This window comes from Falco cherrug, chromosome 16, assembly GCF_023634085.1.
Source record: "Falco cherrug isolate bFalChe1 chromosome 16, bFalChe1.pri, whole genome shotgun sequence".
Lineage (NCBI taxonomy): Eukaryota > Metazoa > Chordata > Aves > Falconiformes > Falconidae > Falco > Falco cherrug.
Genome location: NC_073712.1, coordinates 3,443,207 through 3,464,037, shown reverse-complemented (window position 1 = coordinate 3,464,037; position 20,831 = coordinate 3,443,207). Strand labels below are relative to the sequence as shown.

The following is a 20,831-nucleotide window of genomic DNA, read 5'->3' as shown; positions in this document are numbered from 1 at the left end:
GGCAGTATGGACTGCCTATACTGCCTATATAGGCACCTATATAGGGGCTGGGGACCCCGGATCCTATATGGGGGCTGGACTCCCAGGGTTACATATACCCCAACACAGGGGGGACAGCCAGGGCTATATATGCACCCCATACCCAGCCGGGGACCCAGGGCTTATACATACCCTATACAGAACTGGACATCCAAGTGCTCTATACCCTTCTATAGAGTTGGACAGCAGGGGTTACCCCTATAGAGAGCAGGATGCCCAGGGGTTATATATAGCCCCTATACATCAGCAGGTATTCAGTGTTTAATTACTCCCTGTACAGAGCTGGATACCCAGGGTTATATACAGCCCCTATATAGAGCTGGGCACCCGGGCTTGTTATATTCCCCTATACAGTGTTAATACACACTGTTAAATACAGACATTTAGGTGTTAATATACATCCCCTACAGAGAGCTGGCCATCCAGGGCTTCTACACCCGCTTTGGACATAGGGTGTTATCTATAGGAGGGCAGGACACCAGGAGTTACCCTGTGCAGAGCAGAACATCTGGGGGGGCGGGGCGGGGAGGGGGCACGGTTATATATAGCCCCTGTACAGAGCTGGGCCCCTGGGACTTATACGTATATATCCATATAGAGCGCTGGACACCCAGGTATCACATATACCCTTATATACGGAGCAGGACATCCAGGGGTCGTACTCCCAAGAGAGAGCCAGACACTGGGGGGTATATGCACCCCTATCTAGAGCTGGTACCCAGGACTTTTATACGCCCCCCTACAGACGCGGACACCCCCGAGTTACACGTAGAGCCCCCCTATACAGAACGGGACACCCAGGGTTACGCAGACCCCTATACACTGCCAGGCAGCAGCAGTTAATGCCCCCTACCCAGGGTCACGCAGACCCCCTATAGCATCCATACCCCCCGACACCCCGTCCCCGGGCTGGCGGCCGGCGCGAGGTCCCGAGGGACAGGCGGGACCCCCGGGGGACAGGCGGGACCCCCGAAGTGGCTACTGCTTGTCGATGGCACCCTGCTCAGCCGCGCTGTCACGGGGTGCCGCCGGCGCGTGCCACGACGTCTCCTTCAGCACGAACCAGCAGTTCCCGGCCCACAGCAGGAAGTTGATGAAGCCGAAGAGCTGGGGGGGAGAGGGGAGAGAGACCCCCGGTGGGGGGCACCCACGGGTGAGCCCCAGTCCCGGGCACCCCGTGCTCCTTGTGCGTCCCATGTGCCCCATGCAACCCATGCACCCATCACGCCCGATGTGCCCCGTGCACCCCTTGCACTCTACACACCCCATACACCCATGCCAGGGGGTGCATCACCACTGCCCACCCTGGCGTGGGGGTCCCCGATGGCTGGGGGGGTCTCATGGGGGCGCAGGTTGGGTGCCACAACCCATGGCACCAACACGGAATCCGCACCGTGGCCACGGAGCCCTCTCCTGGCTGAGCTCAGGAATCCAGCACGTGTGTGCACACACAAGGGCTTGCGGCATGAGTGTACACGTGTGTGCGCCTGCATGTGTGTACGTGCCTGTGTGCATGGCGTGTGCATCCTTTTCACACGAACACATGCGTGTGTGAATCCCTGTGCGAGTGTGCATCCGTGTGTGTGTGCATCCCTGTGAGTGTGCATCCCTGTGCGAGTGTGCATCTGTGTAAGTGTGCATCCCTGTGCAAGTGTGCATCCCTGTGTGAGTGTGCATCCGTGAGTGTGCATCCCTGTGCGAGTGTGCATCTGTGTGAGTGTGCATCCCTGTGCAAGTGTGCATCCCTGTGTGAGTGTGCATCCGTGAGTGTGCATCCCTGTGCGAGTGTGCATCTGTGTGAGTGTGCATCCCTGTGCGAGTGTGCATCCGTGTGTGAGTGCGCATCCGTGTGCGAGTGCGCATCCGTGTGCGAGTGTGCATCTGTGTGCGAGTGTGCATCCCTGTGCGAGTGTGCATCCATGAGTGTGCATGCCTGTGCGAGTGTGCATCCCTGTGCGAGTGTGCATTCCTGTGTTAGTGTGCATCCCTGTGCGAGTGTGCATCTGTGTGAGTGTGCATCCGTGTGTGAGTGTGCATCCCTGTGCGAGTGTGCATCCGTGTGTGTGCATCCCTGTGAGTGTGCATCCCTGTGTGAGTGTGCATCCCTGTGTGAGTGTGCATCCCTGTGCGAGTGTGCACCCGTGAGTGTGCATCCCCGTGCGAGTGTGCATCCGTGTGCGAGTGTGCATCCATGAGTGTGCATTCCTGTGCGAGTGTGCATTCATGTGCGAGTGTGCATTCATGTGCATAGGCTTGGCAAGCCTGTGCAGGCATCAGCACACACATGTGTGCATGTGTGCACACAGGTGTGCCCCCGCCAGGGTTGGGGGCTGCCTGGCTCTGCTTGAAGCACCATAAATCCCTCGCCCAAGCAAATCAATATACATGCCCACGTGTGCACGACTGTATAGGTGCCCGCGTGTGCCCCCGTGCCCACGTGCAGGGCGCCCGGCTCTCACCACGGAGATGTTGGCCAGCCCCATGGCCGGCGTGGCGCCGGCGTTGCAGACCACCTCCTGGCCCTGGCAGACCCCCATGGCGGCGATGAGGCTGGCGGGCCGCGTGGCCGCCTTCACGTCAGTCAGCCCCTTGCCCCACGCCGCCGCTGCCACCAGCCAGAAGAAGGCGAAGCAGACGGTGACGCAGAAATCCTGCCGGGATGGATGGGGACATGGGGACGGTGGGCTCAGCCCCGGGACGGAGCGGTGCAGGATTTGCCCCCCCGCCCAGGGATGCAGCTGCCTTACCGCAAAGGGGAGCTTCTTATTTTCGCTGTAGAGGGAATGAAAGCGCAGGTAAAGCACCAGAGCGGCCATGGCGTAGAGGAAGCAGAAGACCCCCAGGGTCACGAAAAATTCAGCAGGAGCAGAGAAATCGCCGATGAGGTGCAGGGTGCGGGTTTCTGACTCCTCCTCGCAGTCCGGCATCTCAAAGGGGATCTGGTATAACCTGGGATGGCGGGAGGGGGGGAGTGGAGGGGACAAGGGGGTTGGTGGGTGCCCAGGAGCAGAGGGGACAAGGGGGACGGTGAGTGGCTGGGAGTGGAGGGGACAAGGGGGATGGTGGGTGGCCGGGAGCGGAGGGGACAATGGGGACAAGAGGGGGTGGCTCTGCCAGCCTGAAATAACCATGCTGGGGTGGTGCCCCAGGGATGGAGGGCATGGACCCGCTGCCGGGTCGGAACTGGATCCTTTGCCGTGGTCCCGTGCCCCAGCATGGGGCTGGTGGCCAGAGGAAGGAGCTAAAACTGTGGTTCGCAGGTGGCCCAGCTCCATCGTCACCATCCCTGATTAACGAGGATCCCTTATTAACAGGGATCCCCCCAGGTGGCGTCAGCACTGGAGCTGGGATTGGCACCCCCCTCTGGGGTTGGCACCCCCTTGCCCACAGGCACCATGGCCACGGTCCCATGGGGGTCCCGAGAGGGTTTAACCCCAACCCAGCACCCCACATCCCCCCCCCCCCCCCCAACTTGCTGTGGAGCCACGCCAGGTGCCGGGATGAGTTCTGGGGGGGGTCCAGGTTCGGTGCCCCCTCACCTGAAGGGGTACCCGAACTGGACGAAAATGGCGCTCATCTCTTTGGTTTCGCTGCTGCATCTCACCGTCACCCCCGGTCTCGCCGCTGAAGGAGCCGCAGGCCCCGAAAGCAAAGATGGCGAAGAGCTACAGGAGAGGAGCAGCGGGTCAGGGGGGAGGGGGCTCAAGACCCTGGGTACCCCCCCACCCTAGGGTGGGATGCACCCAACTGGGGGTTTGCACCCCGCGGCGCTGAGTCACGGAGGCCGCGGCGGTGCAGGGTGAGCTGCCACCCCACAGCTGTCACCCGCGTGCGCCAGCACCGGGGTGGCCGCCGGCACCGGGATTTGCAGCCGGGGGCGAAATAAGGGAGAGGCGGGGGGGTGATGCTGGGGGGGGGGGGCGCGGCAAGGCCAACCCCCACCTGAATTCTAGGCAGGGTGCTGAGTGCTGGAGCAGGTTCCCAGCAAACCAGGAGCATCAGCACAGTGGGGCCCCCGAGGTCCCCCTGTCCCCATTGGTCCCTCTATCCCCATCGGTCCCCCTGTCCCCATCGGACTCCTGTTCCCATCAGTCCCCCTGTCCTCATTGGTCCCTGTATCCCCACCAGTCCCCCTGTCCCCATCAGTCCCTCTATCCCCATCGGTCCCTCTATCCTCATCGGTCCCCCTGTCCCCATCAGTCCCTCTGTCCCCATTGGACCCCTGTTCCCATCAGTCCCACTGTCCTCATTGGTCCCTGTATCCCCATCAGTCCCCCTGTCCCCATCAGTCCCTCTATCTCCATCGGTCCCCCTGTCCCCATCGGTCCCTCTGTCCCCATCGGTCCCCCTGTCCCCATCAGTCCCCCTGCCTGGGGAGGTGCTGCTGCTGTTTCTCATCCCTCGCACCGAGCGGCTCTCATCTCCAGTGGAGGGTGCCGGGAAAACGCTGATCCCAAACAGTTTTCTGGCAGCTCATCCCGGCTGAGCTCACGGCTTCCCGGGGCCAGCTGGGTGAAGCCGAGAAGCCGAGCGGCCAGGCCTGATGCCGTGGGGATGGGCAGGCCCACGGGTAGCACCAAGGGTGGAAGCAGGAGCATTAGCGGCTGCCCCAGGGATTTTTCTCCCTTACAGTGTCCCTGCCAGGGCCTGATCCTGCTCGGTGGCCCCACTGGCAGGGGGTGCCCAGTGCCTCCCCGGGTGGGATTACCAAAGCAGAGAGCTGTGGGACGGGGGGAAAAGCCCCCTCAACCCAGCTCCTCCAGGCGGGAGATGCTCAAATGGTTCCAGCTTCATGCCTCTGGGCTGAGCGCCCCCCCCGTGCCTCAGTTTCTCCAGTGCTGGCACCTGGGTGCGGGGCTGGCTGGGACCCCCCCGGCCACCGTGCTGCAGAAATGCCGCCCTGAAATACAATCCTGGAGCCATTCATGGCACGGCCAGGATGGCGGCGGGGCCGCAGGCGCTTGGCTCCCCCCAGCCCTGGGTCCCCCCTCCTGGGGCCCACCGACCCCCCATCCCCCTCCCCATCCACTTGCCCCATCCCCCCTGAGCCTGTGGGAATGATGGGGACCCAGCACCCCAATGTCATCGTCTCCTCTGGCATGGCCAGGCAAAGCCACCTGCTCAAGGTCACTGGGGGGGCCGTGTGGCCCGAACCCAGGCGTCCGGGCGGTCCCGCACCCCACGTCCCCCGGAGCCCCCCCAAGATGGGGTCCCCATGCCCAGGGCTGACAGTGGGGGGGGGAGGGGGGGGTTCTGTGGAGGGGCAGGGGGGGCTCCAGGGTCTCCTGGGGATTTAGGAAAGCAATGGGGCACCCTAAATCTGGGGGTGGGGGGAAAGTGCTGGACAGGGGTCCCACGGGACCGGCCCCCAAGGGTGCTGGGGAAGAAGCTGTGCCCCGGGGGGGTCCCGGTGCCGGGATCGGGCCCGGGATGGGGGGGGCACCGCGCGGGGACTCACCCATTCCAGCACCTTGATGAAGCCCAGGGGCTCCTGGAGGCGGCCCCAGCGCACCCCGGCCAGGACACGGTCCTGCGGGGAGAGAGCAGCGGGAGCCGGGGCACCGGGATGGCATCGGGGGCTGCTCCGGGGAACCGGGGGGCTGCACCGGGGAACCGGGGGGCATGCACCGGGGAACCGGGGGGCATGCACCGGCGGCTGCCACGGGGGGAGCGGGGAGGATGCACCGGCCACGGCGGCAGAGCAGTGGAGCGCTGCACCGGGACACCGGGGGCTGCACCGGGCGGCTGCAGCGGGGGGCTGCACCGGGACACTGAGGGGTGCACCGGCGGTAGGACCGGGACACTGAGGGGCGCACCGGGGGCTGCACCGGGACACTGAGGGGTGCACCGGGGGTCGTATGGGGGGACCGTGGGCTGCCTCGAGGGTTGCCCCGGGAGTTGCCCCGGGGAACTGTGCCGGGCCACCGCGGTGCCGCACCGGGAGGCTGCCCCGGGCACCGGAGAGGGGGGTCGCACCGGAACCCTACCTGGAGCCGGGGCGCTTTGTCGCCGGCCGCGGGGCCGCCGGGCTCCGACATGGCCGGGCCGGGGGCGGTCGGTGGTGCCTCCGCCGCCCGCTGGGACCGCTCCGCTGTCGGAGCCGCCACCGGGAACCCCACCGCCCCCGGGGCGGGCAGCACCGCCCCGCCCCCAACAGGGCCCCCGGTCCGCCCCCGGCCACCCCCGGGACAGCCCCCCGCCCCGGTCCGCCCCCGGACCCTCCGCCCAGCGTGGAGCCGGCCCGCAGCGGGAGGGGCAGCCCTCCCCGGGGGTGTGTGTCCGTCCGTCCGTCCATCGGGCTGTCCGACCCCCACTCAGTTCTCCCGGTGTCCCCTCAGCCCTGTAACGGGACGGGAGCCCGTAACTGGGCCGGTAACGGGACTGTCGGCACCGCACCGGGAGCTGGGTGCCCGGGTGCCGCCACGGCGCCGGAAGGCCCTGGGGTATGGCGATGCCTCTGGCCGGGCACCCCCTCCCCCGTCCCCCCGGGCCGGTACCCCCCGCCCGGTGCCCACGGCGCGCCCGGCCGCGCCGCGGCCACGCCCTCTTTCCCTGACCCCCGCTGAGATATGACCACGCCCCCTTTCCCTGGCCACGCCCCTCCCAGAGCTCCCTCCAATCCCCGCCGGCATGCACTCCGCCCCTATCCTCTTCGCCGAGCCCGCCCTCCCCGTTTTCTTATTGGCTCGCTGGCGGCCGATGCGGACCAATGGCCAGGCGGCGCGGGGGGAAGTGGGGCGCGGGGGCGGGGCGGCGCCTGCGCGGTGCGGGCCCGCTGGCCGGAAGCGGCGGAGCAGAACCCGGCGAGGGCAGAGCGGCGCTCCCGCCTTCGCCGCCCCTTCCCCGCCGCGACCCCCCGCGTCCCGCTGCTGCCGCCGCCATGTTCCTCACACGCTCCGAGTACGACCGGTGAGTACCCTGCCGCCCCCGCCGCCCCCCGCCCCCGCCCTCCCCGCCGCCCGCGGCCTCCGGCTGAGTCACGGGCCTGCGGCCGGTCACCACCCGCCCTGTCCCGGTAGGCCCTGTCCGGCGCCTCTCGTCGTGGGGCCGCTCTGAGGAGCTGGCGAGGACACCGCGGCCCTCTTGGGCCCTGCCCAAGGGCCCCTGCCCGTCCCCCGGCCCACTCCGCCCGGTCCGTGGGGACCCCCGCCTCGCTGGGTATCGGTACGGCCGTCCGGGTCGGGGCCGTCCCTCCTCTACGGCGGCTCTTCCTCCCTCTTTCTGTTTCCTTTTGGGGTTTGGAGAGCCCAGTTGTGTTAAATACGGGAGAAGTGAGGGCACGTCCCGTGTGACCGGGAATTTCCAGTGCTGAGAGGCCCCGAGGCCCCTGGTGTGGGGGGGAGGCTGCGTGGGAGGGGGTGGTAGTGTCTCTTAAAGCTGTAGTTTATCTTGTTAAATGTCTTCTGGAAGCTTTTCAAGAAGTTTTAAGAAGGCTTTTGGAGAAGTCCCTTGGAGGGTGTTGTGTATGGGTGGAGGCCCTGGGCACAGCAGTGCTCTTGCTCGCAGGCACAAGGGCTCTGGGGGAGGAGGGCAGGGGTCTCCCGCCCGGTGCGGTGGGCTGGGAGCAGCGGGGGAAGCCAGGCAGGGCTGGTGTGTGGGGAGGAGGTGGGTGGGATGAGGTATCCAGAGACGGGAACAGGTCTGCGCCGGTAAAACAAAATTCTCCTGGCGCTGAGAGAAGGCGCGCTGTTTGGAGTGTGAAGGCAGTGTGCTTCCAGCATCCACAGTGTCGAGTGTGCCATGAAAACCAACCTTATCCTGAATCCAGACCCTGCCGTGAGGGTGACGGGCTCCAGCGAAGCCGTGACATGTTCCAGCTGCTGCTCCTGTGTTACCTGTCCCCGGCTGGCATCGCCTTTTCTGCCATCACTCTTGAATAACGAACTGTGTTTCTTGTGAGCCATCAGTTTTGTGCCCTTTACACCGTCTCTGATGTCATTCTTTCAGGGGTGTGAACACTTTTTCTCCGGAGGGGAGGCTGTTCCAAGTGGAGTATGCCATTGAGGCCATAAAGGTATCGTCAGCTCCGTCCGGTTGCCAAACTGATGTTAAGGGCTCTTTCAAGCCCGAAGTCTGGGTTTCATCAGAAATAAAACAGTCAAGTTCTGTTTGTTTGGGCTGTGGTCTTGCTCTGCAGCGAGGCAGGGTTTGGCTGGCTCCCAGGGCAGTACGCAACACTGAATGGGTGCTGCTGCCTTTCTCCATAGGTGCCACTCCTGCGTGCCACTGCTCTGGCAGCTCTTTGCTAGCCTCTCACCTACAGCTTGTAGTAGGAGAGCTGCGTGCCAGCGTTTGATTCCATCTGCCCAGCCGAACCCCCCTGCAGCTCTGCTCTTTATGGGTTGTGAAGAATCAAAAGCCATCGGTTTCCCCCAAATGCAGGGGAATGTTCCCCCCCCGCCTCCTGCCAACCAGTTTACCCCCAAACCAAACACAATCCAGAGATGTAAATCCCTAAATGAAACCTACTAAAAGCTAACATTGAAGCGAGGGGTGCTGAATGCCTGTGCACCGTTATTCTGCCTGCAAAGGTTTGCGCTGCCAGCACATCGTGCACTTCGTGTCCATAAACACTTGCAAAGAGCAGATGAGTGCTCTGCTTTCTCTTCACCTCCCTGAGCTTAATGCAGCGTTCCCTTCTGGTCCATGGGCTTTATAAATATGGAATAACTTAAACAAACACAAAGTGGCAATTCTTCTTTTGCTAGGTCAACTTTCCTTTTCTTAGCTTGCCGCTGTTGCGGCTTGGAGTGTGTCACTGTTTGCTCGGGTGAATTTGAAACCCTGAAGGCAAAGGTTGTTACGAGCAAACAAACCTACCTCTGCGGAGCTAAATGGTCTTTCTGGGGCGCGAAGTGTTCTTGATAAATGTTCTTGTTTCTGGGAATGTGGGCACTGATTGCGAGTAAGTTTAAACTCGGGAGAAGCTGGTCAAGTTTTGAAGTGAAGAAGCCCCGAGCAGGCCTGTGTTTGCACAGGGGGAAAAGAGGGTACTGGCTTTATCTTTCTTGTATTGCTTTAGCTCATGGGGGCAGTACTTAAAGGAGGGGGCAAAAAGTAATAATGTTTATTAAGGCATTGGGAAGTAAAAACTCCCAGAAGGATGTCGGTTACCATGCTGACTCTATAATTACAAATATATCTACTAGCATAGCAATCGTACCGAAGCTGTCTGGCTTTTTCATTTTTCCAGGTCAGCCCATGAGCTTACCGACAAAATTGCTGCCGCTCGGGTGGCTCCTGTGACACGTTACATGTGGTGCCCCTGCGTTAGGGGTGTAGGAGGAGTTTTTACTCGCGTGCTGTAGCTTCATTAACAAAAATACATCTGAAATGACACCCGTTGTCCCTTCTTCCCTTGGGGTTTGTGCGCAGCTGTGGCATGCTGCGTGCTTAAAGGACGGGAACGTTGGGCAATGCCTAAAACCATGGCTGTCTGCAATGGAGCAGGGAGATTCCTCTCTGCCAGGCCTGTGGTTATAGGGGTAGCTACCTGGGGAAGCCTGCTGCTGCAATTAGGCCATGTAGCCTGATTGGGCTATTTGGAGTCAGCATCTCCACACCACAGCTAGTACAGTTACTCCAGTAAATTCCCCAGTGTGGCAAAGCTGCAAGTGCTGGGAGCAAGGTAGGGGCCTGACACCCCCTGTCAGCTGTGCTTGTGGCCACGGTGACACTGCGGTGTCCTGCAAGACCAGGGTAAAACCTGCTGCGGTGTCAGCTGTAGGTGATTAACTGCTGCCTGGAAAATGGTACCTGCACAAAACGCTTTTATTCCTCTTGTAAAGTTTGCGGATATGAGAACACTTGGGAGAGAAGGAGCTAATGAAAAGAAGAATGCCAAAGCCAGAAGTGCAGATGCAGTCAGAACTAAGGCCGTTATGTGAGATCCTCCTCTCTCACTTTAAAATTTAATTTCTGTCTTGCGAAGGAAGATTTGCCAGGCCTTTTAAATTCATAAGGTTTTAAGCTGTAAAAATTGGTGTTGGCTGGGGAAGAGATTAGTGATTTGCAGCAGCCCCGCTGGGTTCTGATGAACTAATCAGCTGAGAAGCAGCAAGAGTTTAACCTTTCCAGTTTCCTAGTTCAAGTCGTATCATTTAAAATTTGGTGTGTAAAGCCGTAGAGTCTTGCGGGTAGGTTTCTGTGTTGGTGATGCAATTGTCTTGAAAACAAAATGGCCTACAAACAGTAGAAGTCAAAATTGGCATCGCATCGTTTATATTTATGCGAGCTGTCGCGGCTAGACCTTGTGTCGGGTGAGGTGGGTGGTAACTGTGCGGTGGTTTTCAGCTTGGTTCCACGGCCATCGGGATCCAGACCTCGGAGGGCGTCTGCCTGGCTGTGGAGAAGAGGATCACCTCCCCGCTCATGGAACCCAGCAGCATTGAGAAGATTGTAGAAATCGATTCCCACATAGGTAAAGAGAAAGATGTGAGCTTTGGGTGCCCCTCTGGAGGAGCCCTGGGAGCATCCCTTGAGTTTTGGATATGATTATATATATATATGTATGTAATAACACTCTGTCCCCTGGGAGTTTCAGAAGCAGCGTTTCAGGGCTAGCTTTCCCTGCGGACAGCTCTGCTGAGCCGAACGGGAATGCTCATCCCTGAACACCAGGTTCTGGTACACTGGTTTTCCAGGCTCCAGGCCAGCAGGACATAGTTACAGGAGCAGGAAGAGGCAGCTGAAGCACCCCCCTTCCCTGCCTCAGTGACCTCTCTCATGAAAGCTCATCCCAAATTTAGATCTGGGAGGGCAGGGAATTACTGCAAAAGGCTTGACTGGAGGCCAGTTTCTCTGGGAGCACTAATGTTAGCCCGTGCCCCTGTGCGCAGCAGCCTCTGCACCAAGAGGGGGGCCACGGCAGGCTCTTGACCAAATATGTCGCCTTGAAAAGCAGGAGACCTCCAAAATACCCATGTTGCTGATGACATGGGTTGTGGAAGGAGCTCTCCAAGTGTCTGATTTCCTCCTCCGGTGTGCTTGCGATACAGCCCCTCTCCTCCTGGCGCAGGATCTGGGCTGGAGGCTCCTGCTGCATCCCCCCCCAGCTGCGGCTTAGCCAGCCCTCCCCATGGAGGGTACAAAGGTGTTCCTCTTCAAAACGGTTTCTGCATTTCTGTCCGTTACCTTCCCTTGGAAGGCCTCAAATGTGTTGCCTTTAACCAGTTCAGGCTTGGAGTGGGTGGCAGGTGTGACTGGGATAACTGGGATCTGCCTGCCCTTCAGCTGGGTGGCCATCCTTGCTCTTGAGCAAATCTGTTTCAATCCCATCCTCTCCAGCAGGCTGCGGTGCGGCACTGCTGTGCGCTGCTGCGCAGGGCCACACGCTGCCCTGCAGCCTTTTCTGTTTCACTGCAGGCTTTGGGAGGTCTGAGGGAAGAGCACGTCACAAATAATCAGTGAAATGACTCGTGTTTTCCCTCTCTGATTCCAGGGTGTGCCATGAGTGGCTTAATAGCTGATGCAAAGACTTTAATTGATAAAGCAAGAGTGGAGACTCAGGTAAGACTTGACATCTCTCTCTTCTTAAAACACCAGCACCAGTCTTGGGGGCATCTCGGAAGTCTCTGGCACGGGAAGATCGTTACAGCGGAGGACCTGGTGTGGAGTGGGAGGCTTGCGGGGAGTGTAGCTTTCCTCACGGGGTTTTTGCAGGACAGGTGGAGCCTCGTGCATATTCTTTTCCTCTTTGGTATTGCACGTTTGGTGGGAATTTTACAGCAGGGTCTCCAGTGGTCTCTTAGCCCTGGCAGATGTGCCTCGGTGAATGTGTAGGACTGCGTGTTAGAACTTTGCTTTGACAGAAGACTGGTTATATTGGTTATGGTTTTGGCCCCTTAAATGTAATTGGTGCCTCAGCTGCTCGGAGGTCCCAGGTACAAATCTCTGTGCTGTGGTAAAGACTTTCCCAGTGGGGTTTCCCTGCAGGGCAGCACTCCTCGACCCCCTGGAGAAGTGGATAACCCCATCACTTCAGAAACAGATACTGGGATGAAGTGCTCCAGCCTTGTATTTTCCTTGTTGGCATCTCAAGACCTACCTAGGTATCCCAAGCTTTTCTGGGGGATCCCTGCAGAAGCCTCCCAGCTTCTGCGCTTTCCACTCTCTTCCTGGTGCTTCTGTTTTGTGGCTGAACAGGCCGTGCCCTGGGTGCCAGCAGCCTGCCCAGGCGCTCTGGAGGGAAGGTGTCTTTGTGGCTATGCAGGGCATCACTCCAGCCCGCCCTGTGAACAATCCAGGATTATTGTTATTTTGGGAACAAGGTGATAGTTTGAATCCTTATTAATTTTTTTCCCTTGCAGAATCACTGGTTCACCTACAATGAAACCATGACAGTGGAGAGCGTGACGCAGGCTGTGTCCAACCTGGCGCTCCAGTTTGGGGAGGAGGATGCGGACCCGGGGGCGATGGTGCGGAGCTGGGGGTGCTCTGGGGAGGTGCTGTTGGTTCTTCTTTGACTTTGCCCTCGGCCTTGCCTAACCTGTTGGCTCCTTTCTGTTGCAGTCTCGTCCGTTTGGCGTTGCGCTGCTTTTTGGAGGAGTTGATGAGAAGGGACCCCAGCTGTAAGTTTGGCGCTCTTAATCCAGACCAGCTCTGGGAAGAGGCAGAACCTCTACTGAAACTTCCCAGGACATTTTAATGGCTTCGTTCTGGGATTGTACTTAAGCCAAATACTTGGGGTTTATCCCATTATGTACCTGACATGTGTGTTAATGCTTTTAAACCCTTCCTTTCAAAGCATGGGTTGCAGCAGCCTGAGTGCTGGCTGTTGGTTGGGGCTTGAAGAGAACACTGCCATGTCTTCACCAAATCCTTGGTTTTTTAACATGGTTTTCTGGGCAGGAGGGAGGTGTTAAAGCTCTCCTCATCCCCAGTATATTCTTACCTTTCCCTAAAGGACTAGCAGAGCCACTGGTAACATAATATGTGGAGCCTGCTGTAACATTCCTTGGGGAGGTGGTGGAGCGCTTGTAACCTGAACTTGAGCGCTCAGCCTCTGCTGGCGGTGGGAAGAGCCAGCCCAATAAGGTCTCCCCACCGTCTCCCTCCCAGGAGCAGCAGCAAAAACGTGCTGGGTTTAGTAAAAAAAAAAACAACCAAGGGGTGTGTGTGTGTGTAAAATAAAAAGGAAAATTATTCTGCTCTGAGCATGGAGGGCTGTGTCAGGAGTGTATAGCTCTCCCAGTGTAGCAGCCCAGCAGGAGTCTGCTGGTGGCTGTGGTGCCCCTCAGACCTAGGTCTCCTCCTGTGTGGACCTGTGCTGATGGCAGCAGCAGTCCCCTGAGGCCACCAGGTGCGAGGGAGGAGGCTGGGCGCAGCGTGGGGCTGGGGAGCTCTGGGAGCACCGTGGGTCTGGTGGGAAAGCCCTCGGGGTGCCGTGGGGTGGGGTGCAGCGGCTGTTCATGCACACCCGTGTTCCTGCAGGTTTCACATGGACCCTTCGGGGACGTTTGTGCAGTGCGACGCCAGAGCGATCGGCTCCGCCTCGGAAGGCGCACAGAGCTCCCTGCAAGAGGTTTACCATAAGGTAAAAGGCTGGGTTGGGGCTGATATCTCACAAGCTACAGAGGTACCTCACGACCTACATTTCTTCCCGAGGAGTGATTCACAGGACTCCTCCTGCCCTATAGAGGAGGTGTGTGAGCTAGTCCTGCCCTATAGAGGAGGTGTGTGAGCTCGTCAGGGTGGGACTCGGTCCTTGGCAGTTGATCCTGTGATTAGGTGTCAGCGCTGAGCTGCTGGATGAGGATCTCTACTATGAGGAGAGTACTACTACCAGCAGCTTCCCCCCAGGGCTGCAGCTGGAACACGAGACCGGTGTCTGAGATGACAGTCTCCGCCTCTAGCGGGTGATAATTAAGACCATGTCAGGAAGTACTCTATAAATAAAAGAACTGCTGGTCAGCAGCGGGGCTTGGTATGGATGCAGCCTGAAGCGTAAGGAGCTAAAGCAAGCGGCTTCGTTTCACCAGATCTGTTAAGCCAGTGAAGTTAATGGATTTTACGCTGCAAGTACTGATCCTATTTAATATCAAATACAAACTTTCTTCCCTCCATGAGGAGGGAGGTGCCTGGTTTGTGTAGTGAGAAACCAAACACTGTAATGAGAAGCATAATTGATGGTGTTGATTGCTGTGAAGACTTCCAGCCTAAGACTTAATAACCTAATTTGTTCACTAGCAGAATTGTCCCAAGTTCTGGGCTCTCTGGCTTGTTTACTGTCTTCCAAGTGCAAAGTAACTGCAAACACAGCTATTGTCACTCTCCGAATGTTGCATTGCCCTCTGGATCTAGTTCCCCCTCCTGCAGGGATTTAAATGATTAAAGCATGAAGGCTTCTGCCAAGAGGGAGTCCGGCTTTTTGGAGCTCCTGCTGGAGTTTGGGAGGAACTGCTTGACAGACAGTAACTGGTGAAGAGAAGTGGGCCCTTGTGTCCCGATCCTGACAGTAAGGTTTATGTGCCCAGATTAACAGTTCCTAAGCTTTGTAAAAAGTTACACAGAAGCAGAAAGTCACCATCCTTGCAATTGTCACTGTCCTGCCCAAACAGTGCACTTTGATCTCTTGTTGATGCTGTAGATAACTTGATAAGCTTTTCAATTTGCTGCCAGCGACAGCTTGAAGGATTTGAGAAGAGCAAGGGGGAGAGCAGCACGCTTTCGTGGTCAAAGGGGAAACGTCCAAGCACTTCCTTGAACGTCAACAGTGCAATTAATGACTGATTTGTTTTACAGTCGATGACGCTGAAAGAAGCAATCAAATCTTCCCTCGTCATCCTGAAACAAGTTATGGAGGAGAAACTGAATGCAACCAACATTGAGGTAACTGTGACCCCGTTAGTGGCGTGTGATGGCAGCTTGCAGCGCTTGGCGCGGAGCAGGAAGCTGCGCTGCCTGTAGGCTTTGCTTCCTCGGTGCAAATCCTGCTGGCTGCACAGCGAGTGTCTTGGTCGGTAGGGTCTTGCATTTTAAACATCCAGGTGAGAAAGCTGCCTGCTTGCTTTCTGGAGAGGAGGCTTGTCTCTGCTTCTGGAGCAAGGGGTGAGCCGGTGGAGCCGCTTGAGGTTTCCCAAGCCAGCGGCTGGCTGGCTGCAGATGTTCTGGCGCATTCGAGCTGCCCGTTGTAGCATGTCATGTGTGGCACATTGGGAAGGTTGGAGCTTTCTTTGGACTTGCAGAGGTGTGCAGCCTGGCTGATCCATGAGTGCTGGCAGCAGTGATTCTTGTGGGGCTCCCTGGATGTGGGCTGGAGCCTCTGCTGACCTTACACGGGCCGAGTCAGCCAGTGGGAGCCTTCCGTGCCAGCCAGATCGCTTTTTCTTCCCCTGGGTTTAGCCATTCTTTTTTTCCGTGGTACTTGTAATATTAGAAGGAATGAAAATTATACAGCTTCTGGACTTGCTATATTCAGTCTTGGGTCAGGACCAAAAATCTGTTGGACAGGAGGACCAAAGAGGTGAAGCTTGGTGAAGCCTCCGGGTGTGAATATGCTCCTCTAACCTCCAGCTCTTGCCCACAAGTGGCCGGGCTCGCAGAGCTCAGCTTGACCCGGGCGTGCAGTGCTCTCGGAGACCCCCACAGATGTAGTGGCACCTCAAGCCCTGCTCGTTAGACTTCCAGTGCTCCTTTTTAGGCAGCAAAGGTAAAAACCCTTCCAGTTTGTTAGTGATAATGCATAGATGATGAGCAGGGCTGGCGTATAGAGTTTGCTTCTATTTCTGGCGGGTTATGAGACACTAGACCTTTTCAAAACATGTCATTCCAGCTCCTGAGCTGCTCTCCTCCCGTCGTTGTCCTGTTCCTTTCCTCTCAGTGCTGGGAACCCATTTCCCAAACAGCCTAAAAGTGTGCACCCCATTTTTTTATTAAATAACTGCTGCTGGGGACCCTTCCTGACATGATTAACTGGCTGTCTTTGGGGGAAAGGGCCAACAGCATGCTGAAAACTTAGACGCTGTCCAGACACGATGCTGGCCAGCTGAAATCTGCTTCCCCAGATGCTCTCCCAACCCGAACTGATCAGTTCTCTCTCTATCAGCTTCAGGTCTCTTCTGGAAGATCTGCATACAGTGCGAAGAAATTGAGGCAGGGGAGCGTGTACAGTATCCTTATGTCATGTGCCCGTTTAACAGGGCTTAACTGTGCTTGGCAAAGCTCTGAATGTGTTGAGGAATCATATCAGGGTGAAGTATGAGAAGAATGCGCTGAGGATTAAAAGGTCTCTTCTATTGACTCAAGTCACCCTTCTGGCTGAAAGTCTTCTACCTGAAGTAGCTGGTTTGCTTTCCAGCCTTTTAGAAGTATGTGGTGTTCAGGTTTATTTACTCTAGCTGCTTCCACCTCTTGTATGGGGTTTTCCATCTAGCAGCAGAGAGAAAGGGCAACGTGTGGTCATGGAAAGAGTTAAATCTGTTGCCAGCAAGGGTCAGGAGAGCCTTAAACAATGTTAGGCTTCTAAATTAATTACTTCCCTGTGAAGCCTGTAAGGGAATAGTTGAGGGAAGCTTTTGCTTGCAGGGAGAAGGTGAGGCACAGGTTTGAGTGGAGTACTTGGCGTCTCTGAATACATGGTTTGGGGTTAGGGTGCCTATATGTGTGTCGCTGAGTCCATGTGGGTGTAGCGTCAGGCCAGTGCCCATACAGGTGATCTGAGGGGCCTGAAGTGGCATCTGTAAGTGTCTCTGACATGTCTGAGAATGCCAGGTAAAGCCTGGGCTGTCTGGGGCTCTCAGGCTGTGTTTGGGATGTTTCTCCTTGTGAAAGGCTTCTGGGTACCCTCCCTCTACCACAGAAGCATGTCCTACCATCTCGTGCTGTTTTCTGGGTGACCTTGCAAGCAGAGAAGCGGATGAAGAGCTCTGGGATTTGCCAGGACCCTCCTGCAGCTTCAGCTTATTGCAACCAAACACTTCAATCCCTTAAGAGTAAAGATACGTGCCTGGTGCCAGGGGGTGGCTGCAGGCGAGGTCTTGGAGCATCCCAGCTAGCTCCTGCAAGCTCGCTGCCTTGCCTGCCCGCGGCAGCTGCCTGTATCTTGGGCTCTCGTACCACAAGCTAGGTGCGAACCAAAGTCCTACTTACATTCCTTTTCCAGCCTGGTCATTCTGCAAGTATGTCTTGTTCTGGTGCACGCCCTGTGAAGTGTCTCAGCTGTCTGCCCTGGATGCTGTCTCTGCTCTTGGCAAAGGGGCAGGGTAGAGCGTGTTGTCCCCCAGCTTTGTCCCTTGGGCTTTGCCTTGGAAGAGATTTCCTTGGCCGGCTTGTACAGGGCACTAGGCTGCTGCAAGGTGCACCGTGGCTTGCTTATTGTTGGTATTTGGTGATCAAAAGGCAGGTTTGCCTCTGCCTCTGTTTCCCAGAGCTAACCCCCAGTCCCCTCTTGAGTGTTTTGCTGTCTTGGGTCTCATAAGGCACGTAATGGGCCAGGATTTGTGCCTTTGGTTAGTTACCGGAGGAGGAGAGGCACTTCTGCTGAGGGCACGGTGAACCGCCCCTCTCTAAGGAGTGTTTGATGAAGAACTCGTGTTCACAGGGTCTTTTTCCTCAGCAAGCAGAAGCAGAGCCTGCCTGTTCCCAATAGACGTTCCCTGCTGCTGCTACTATGAGGAGACTGAGTCAATTAAAAGCTATTTCTGCAGCAGGCAGCTATTTTAGGGAATCAAAGAGCATGTTACGGAGTGGAATGATCTTGCTGGGCTGGCAGATCAGGCAGCTGAGAAGGAACAGCTGCTCTGTCTGCTGCGGCTGCTCTCTGTTCCCTGCCCCATGCTGTCGCTTCACATATGCGGGCACACTTAACCCCTTGCTCCTTCTCTTTCAGCTTGCCACAGTCGAGCCTGGGATGAAGTTCCACATGTACACAAAAGAGGAGCTTGAAGAGGTCATCAAGGATATTTGAAAAGGAGAGAGAGACTCTCTCAAAGGCTCGTTCCCCCGCGATCAAAGCGAACTGACTCTCGGTTCCTTCCAGTACCTGTGATTTTGTTTTCCAGCAGCATCTGTAATTGCTCTTCTTAGAAGGCTCTTGAGGTTTTTTTACAGTTTCTGTACATAACTGATCTCTACAGTAAGAGGAAATGATAATAAATCATTTTGTTACTCTATCCTGGCTTCCTCATTGTGGAGGTCTGAGGCGAGGGGGCCATTTATAGCTAAAATCAGGGGCAGATGAGGGCAACATCTGCTGCAGAAGCTGGTGCTGGGCGAAGCAGCACCTGCCAGGTTTGTGGCGGTGCAGCGCTGGGTCCGTGCTGTGGCAGTAGCAAGTCTCCCTCTCGTGGAGAGCGCGGTGATATCGCATCAACAGATCGGTGTGTAATTTCGCCCGAGTCTAGAAAAACGTTAGATTTTTAGATCTGCTCGTACCTGTTCGGTACATTGCCCTTGTCCTGCTCCAGCGGTTTTAGTCTGTCCTGATTACCTGGAGCTCTAACTCCTTTCCAGGGAGGACATCCGTAACCAGGCTTGGATTTTGCATGTCCTTTTAGCGGAGCTTAGAAATACCTGTAAAGGGCTGCGATAGACCAGAGCCCGCCAAGCAGGAACAGGTCTGTGGTTAATGGGACATTAAATTGTGCAAGTACCGCTTGATTTTGAGGGTAGTCTTGTGACCAGCAAACTTCAGCTTATCTACTTCACAGGGCTTGGTGCTCTTCTTTCTCTGTCCCCAGCAGACATCTCTATCCTTGGCCTCAAAATAGCATCTGAGCGTTAAAGATCGGTCTGGTAAGGGAATAAACTGAGATTAGTACAATGTTTTCCTACGACAGTGTGCCTGCATCAGGGGCTGGAAAGGCAGCTCTGCCGTGGCCCCTGGTAGCCTGCCCCGTGCTGGCCTGTGAGCGCTGGCAGGCAGCAGAGGCTGCTCCGCTCTGTCCTATTTTGAGAAATTACTGGTTCACCCTGAACAAAACAACGTTGTCTGCCACGGAAGAGATGGACGTGGCCTGTGCTGCTGCCGGGAGGGGGTTTGCCTGGTAAGTGGGGACGTTTCCAGCATTACGTTTGGCTGGAAGGAGTGACTTCCCTCTCAGTTCAGCGCTAGGGATGCTCCACCAGGCGTTTCATCGCTTGGCAAAGCCAAACAGTCACAGCAAACCTCGGCTGATCTCACACCTGCCAGCCTTTACCTCTTCCGGAAGGGAAAATGCCAATCCTATTAATTTTTTCCTCTCTTGCCGTTGCCAGACGTGCAGGAAGGGAAGCCAGGTCTTCATGGCTGGAAGATCAGTCCTTGGGTAACCTCAGTTTTCAGAACAGCCGAGCGCCGCCTTCTCGGGAGCTCCTGCTGTGAGCTCCCCCTCTTTGCGTCTAAAGGAAACAAACTGGATCACTGGGCGATGCCCCAGGTGGTGGAGAGTTGAACACACCACCTGTACCTGCAGGTGGAAGAGCAAACAAACCAGATCATCGGTGGACTTTACCCTTTGGGGAGATGGTCTTTGTAGCCTGGATGGGGGGAGCCAGCCCACCCCTGCCCCTGGCTGTCGGTGGGGAAGCCAGCCTGCCTCTAGCATCGCCTGCGCAGCTTTGGAGCGTGGTACCTGCTCTGGGTGCCACTCCTTGTCCCCGAGATGAATCTGCAGCAATGAGGGTGGCTCCGGGGCGGAAGCTCGCCTGTCCTGAATATCCAGCAGGCCGGGATGATGGCCAGGGCACCACCCTGAGCATCGCCCGCATCAAACCACCCTGCAGGTGGAACGGGGGCTGCTCTCAGCTGCTGCCTTTATCTTCATCTTTACCATGCTTCAGAGCTTTAGATCATCCCAAAGCTTGCTCATATTCCCTTCAGGAAGGAGACAGGAGTATCCCAGCTGTTGTAACCCACCCTGCCCCATGAAACTCTGCCGTTGCAGGAGGCGGTGCTGCTCCCGGGTTTGTTTGTGCCCTAAGAAACACAAAAAGCCAATTCTTCCCAGCGCTGTGCTCCAGTGGAAAATGGTCCTTTGTGCCCTGCCCTGGCACATGGTTGCGGGTGGCAGCGTCACATGAGAGTGGTGCCCCGCGTGCCCTGTGTCCCTGAAAATCGAGGCTTTGTGCTCCTCCTGATCCCTGCTGGCAAGGGGGAAGCCCGAGCCCTTTCCAGGCTGACCTGGGGGGGGGGGCACAGCCCTTCCTTCTATCTTCCCCCCCCCCCCCCCATATCCTCTGGCTATGGGCTACCTGCCCGTTGGGCGAGTGGTGGCCCCCAGCAGCTTGTTGCTGAGGGAGGGGTCCCGGTGCCCTTCACGCACTGACACCCCCCCACACACCCCCCCCCCACCCCGCCCCCCCCCCCCCCGCCAAACCGCCTTTTCTCAGGGGAAGAGGAAGGAAAACAACCGGCCCGGGCGGCAGGATGACACAGCAGCGCAAGGACAATTCACTTTTTGGGACCGGGGGGGTTGAGCAGGAGCTCACCGAGGCTCTGGGGGGTTTGACACCCCCCTCTGCGAAGCTGGAGGTGCCGCGGCAGAGCCCCCCCGGCCCCCCTTCCGCCTGCCCGGGGGCACCGGGGCACAGCCCCTCACCCCCCTCCGGGAGCTGCCCGGCCCCTGTCGCGCCGTGTATTGCACCAGCGCTCCGGGGGGGCAGGGCCCCGCTCCAGCCCGCTTGTGCAACGTGGCCGACGTGCGAGGCTGTCACCGTCACCGGGCACGGGAGGACCCGGCCCCGCCGGTGCCAGCCCGGGGCGAACGGGGGCGGCCAGCCGGAGTGGGGGGGCACGCCGCTGAGCCCCCTGCCCTGCCGTGCGCCCCCGCAGCCGGGCGCTGACCCCCAGCCTGCCTCCCCCCCCCTCCCCAGGC

General features: G+C 57.8%; 2 protein-coding genes across 3 annotated transcripts; one reads left to right on the top strand and one right to left on the bottom strand.

Annotated features, from left to right (window-relative positions):
* Positions 1-314: 314 nt before the first annotated feature.
* Positions 315-6,210, bottom strand: SYPL2 (synaptophysin like 2). The gene is given in 7 exon segments (XM_055728394.1): positions 315-1,146; positions 2,499-2,690; positions 2,787-2,988; positions 3,579-3,652; positions 3,654-3,704; positions 5,498-5,569; positions 6,027-6,210. Coding segments are annotated over 7 exon segments (771 nt in total). The 5' UTR covers positions 6,078-6,210; the 3' UTR covers positions 315-1,017.
* A 578-nt stretch (positions 6,211-6,788) lies between these two features.
* PSMA5 (proteasome 20S subunit alpha 5) lies at positions 6,789-18,149 on the top strand. 2 transcript variants are annotated; one of them, XM_055728225.1, is made up of 9 exons: positions 6,789-6,948; positions 7,987-8,053; positions 10,333-10,459; positions 11,480-11,547; positions 12,348-12,455; positions 12,550-12,608; positions 13,471-13,573; positions 14,782-14,868; positions 17,867-18,149. In XM_055728225.1, exons 1-9 carry the CDS (start codon positions 6,920-6,922, stop codon positions 17,942-17,944), a joined length of 726 nt encoding a protein of 241 aa, XP_055584200.1. In that variant the 5' UTR covers positions 6,789-6,919; the 3' UTR covers positions 17,945-18,149. The 2 variants fall into 2 exon arrangements, with proteins under 2 accessions (XP_055584200.1, XP_055584201.1); XM_055728226.1 differs by lacking the exon at positions 17,867-18,149 and having other exon boundaries at positions 13,471-13,681; positions 13,713-14,847.
* The last annotated feature ends 2,682 nt before the right edge of the window (positions 18,150-20,831 follow it).

Excerpts from the sequence above, each read along its gene's own strand:
- PSMA5 (XM_055728225.1), top strand. The coding sequence starts at position 6,920 with ATGTTCCTCACACGCTCCGAGTACGACCG. Across the intron at positions 12,456-12,549 it reads ATGCGGACCCGGGGGCGATG|TCTCGTCCGTTTGGCGTTGC; the intron begins GTGCGGAGCTGG and ends TTTCTGTTGCAG. Across the intron at positions 13,574-14,781 it reads TGCAAGAGGTTTACCATAAG|TCGATGACGCTGAAAGAAGC; the intron begins GTAAAAGGCTGG and ends TTTGTTTTACAG.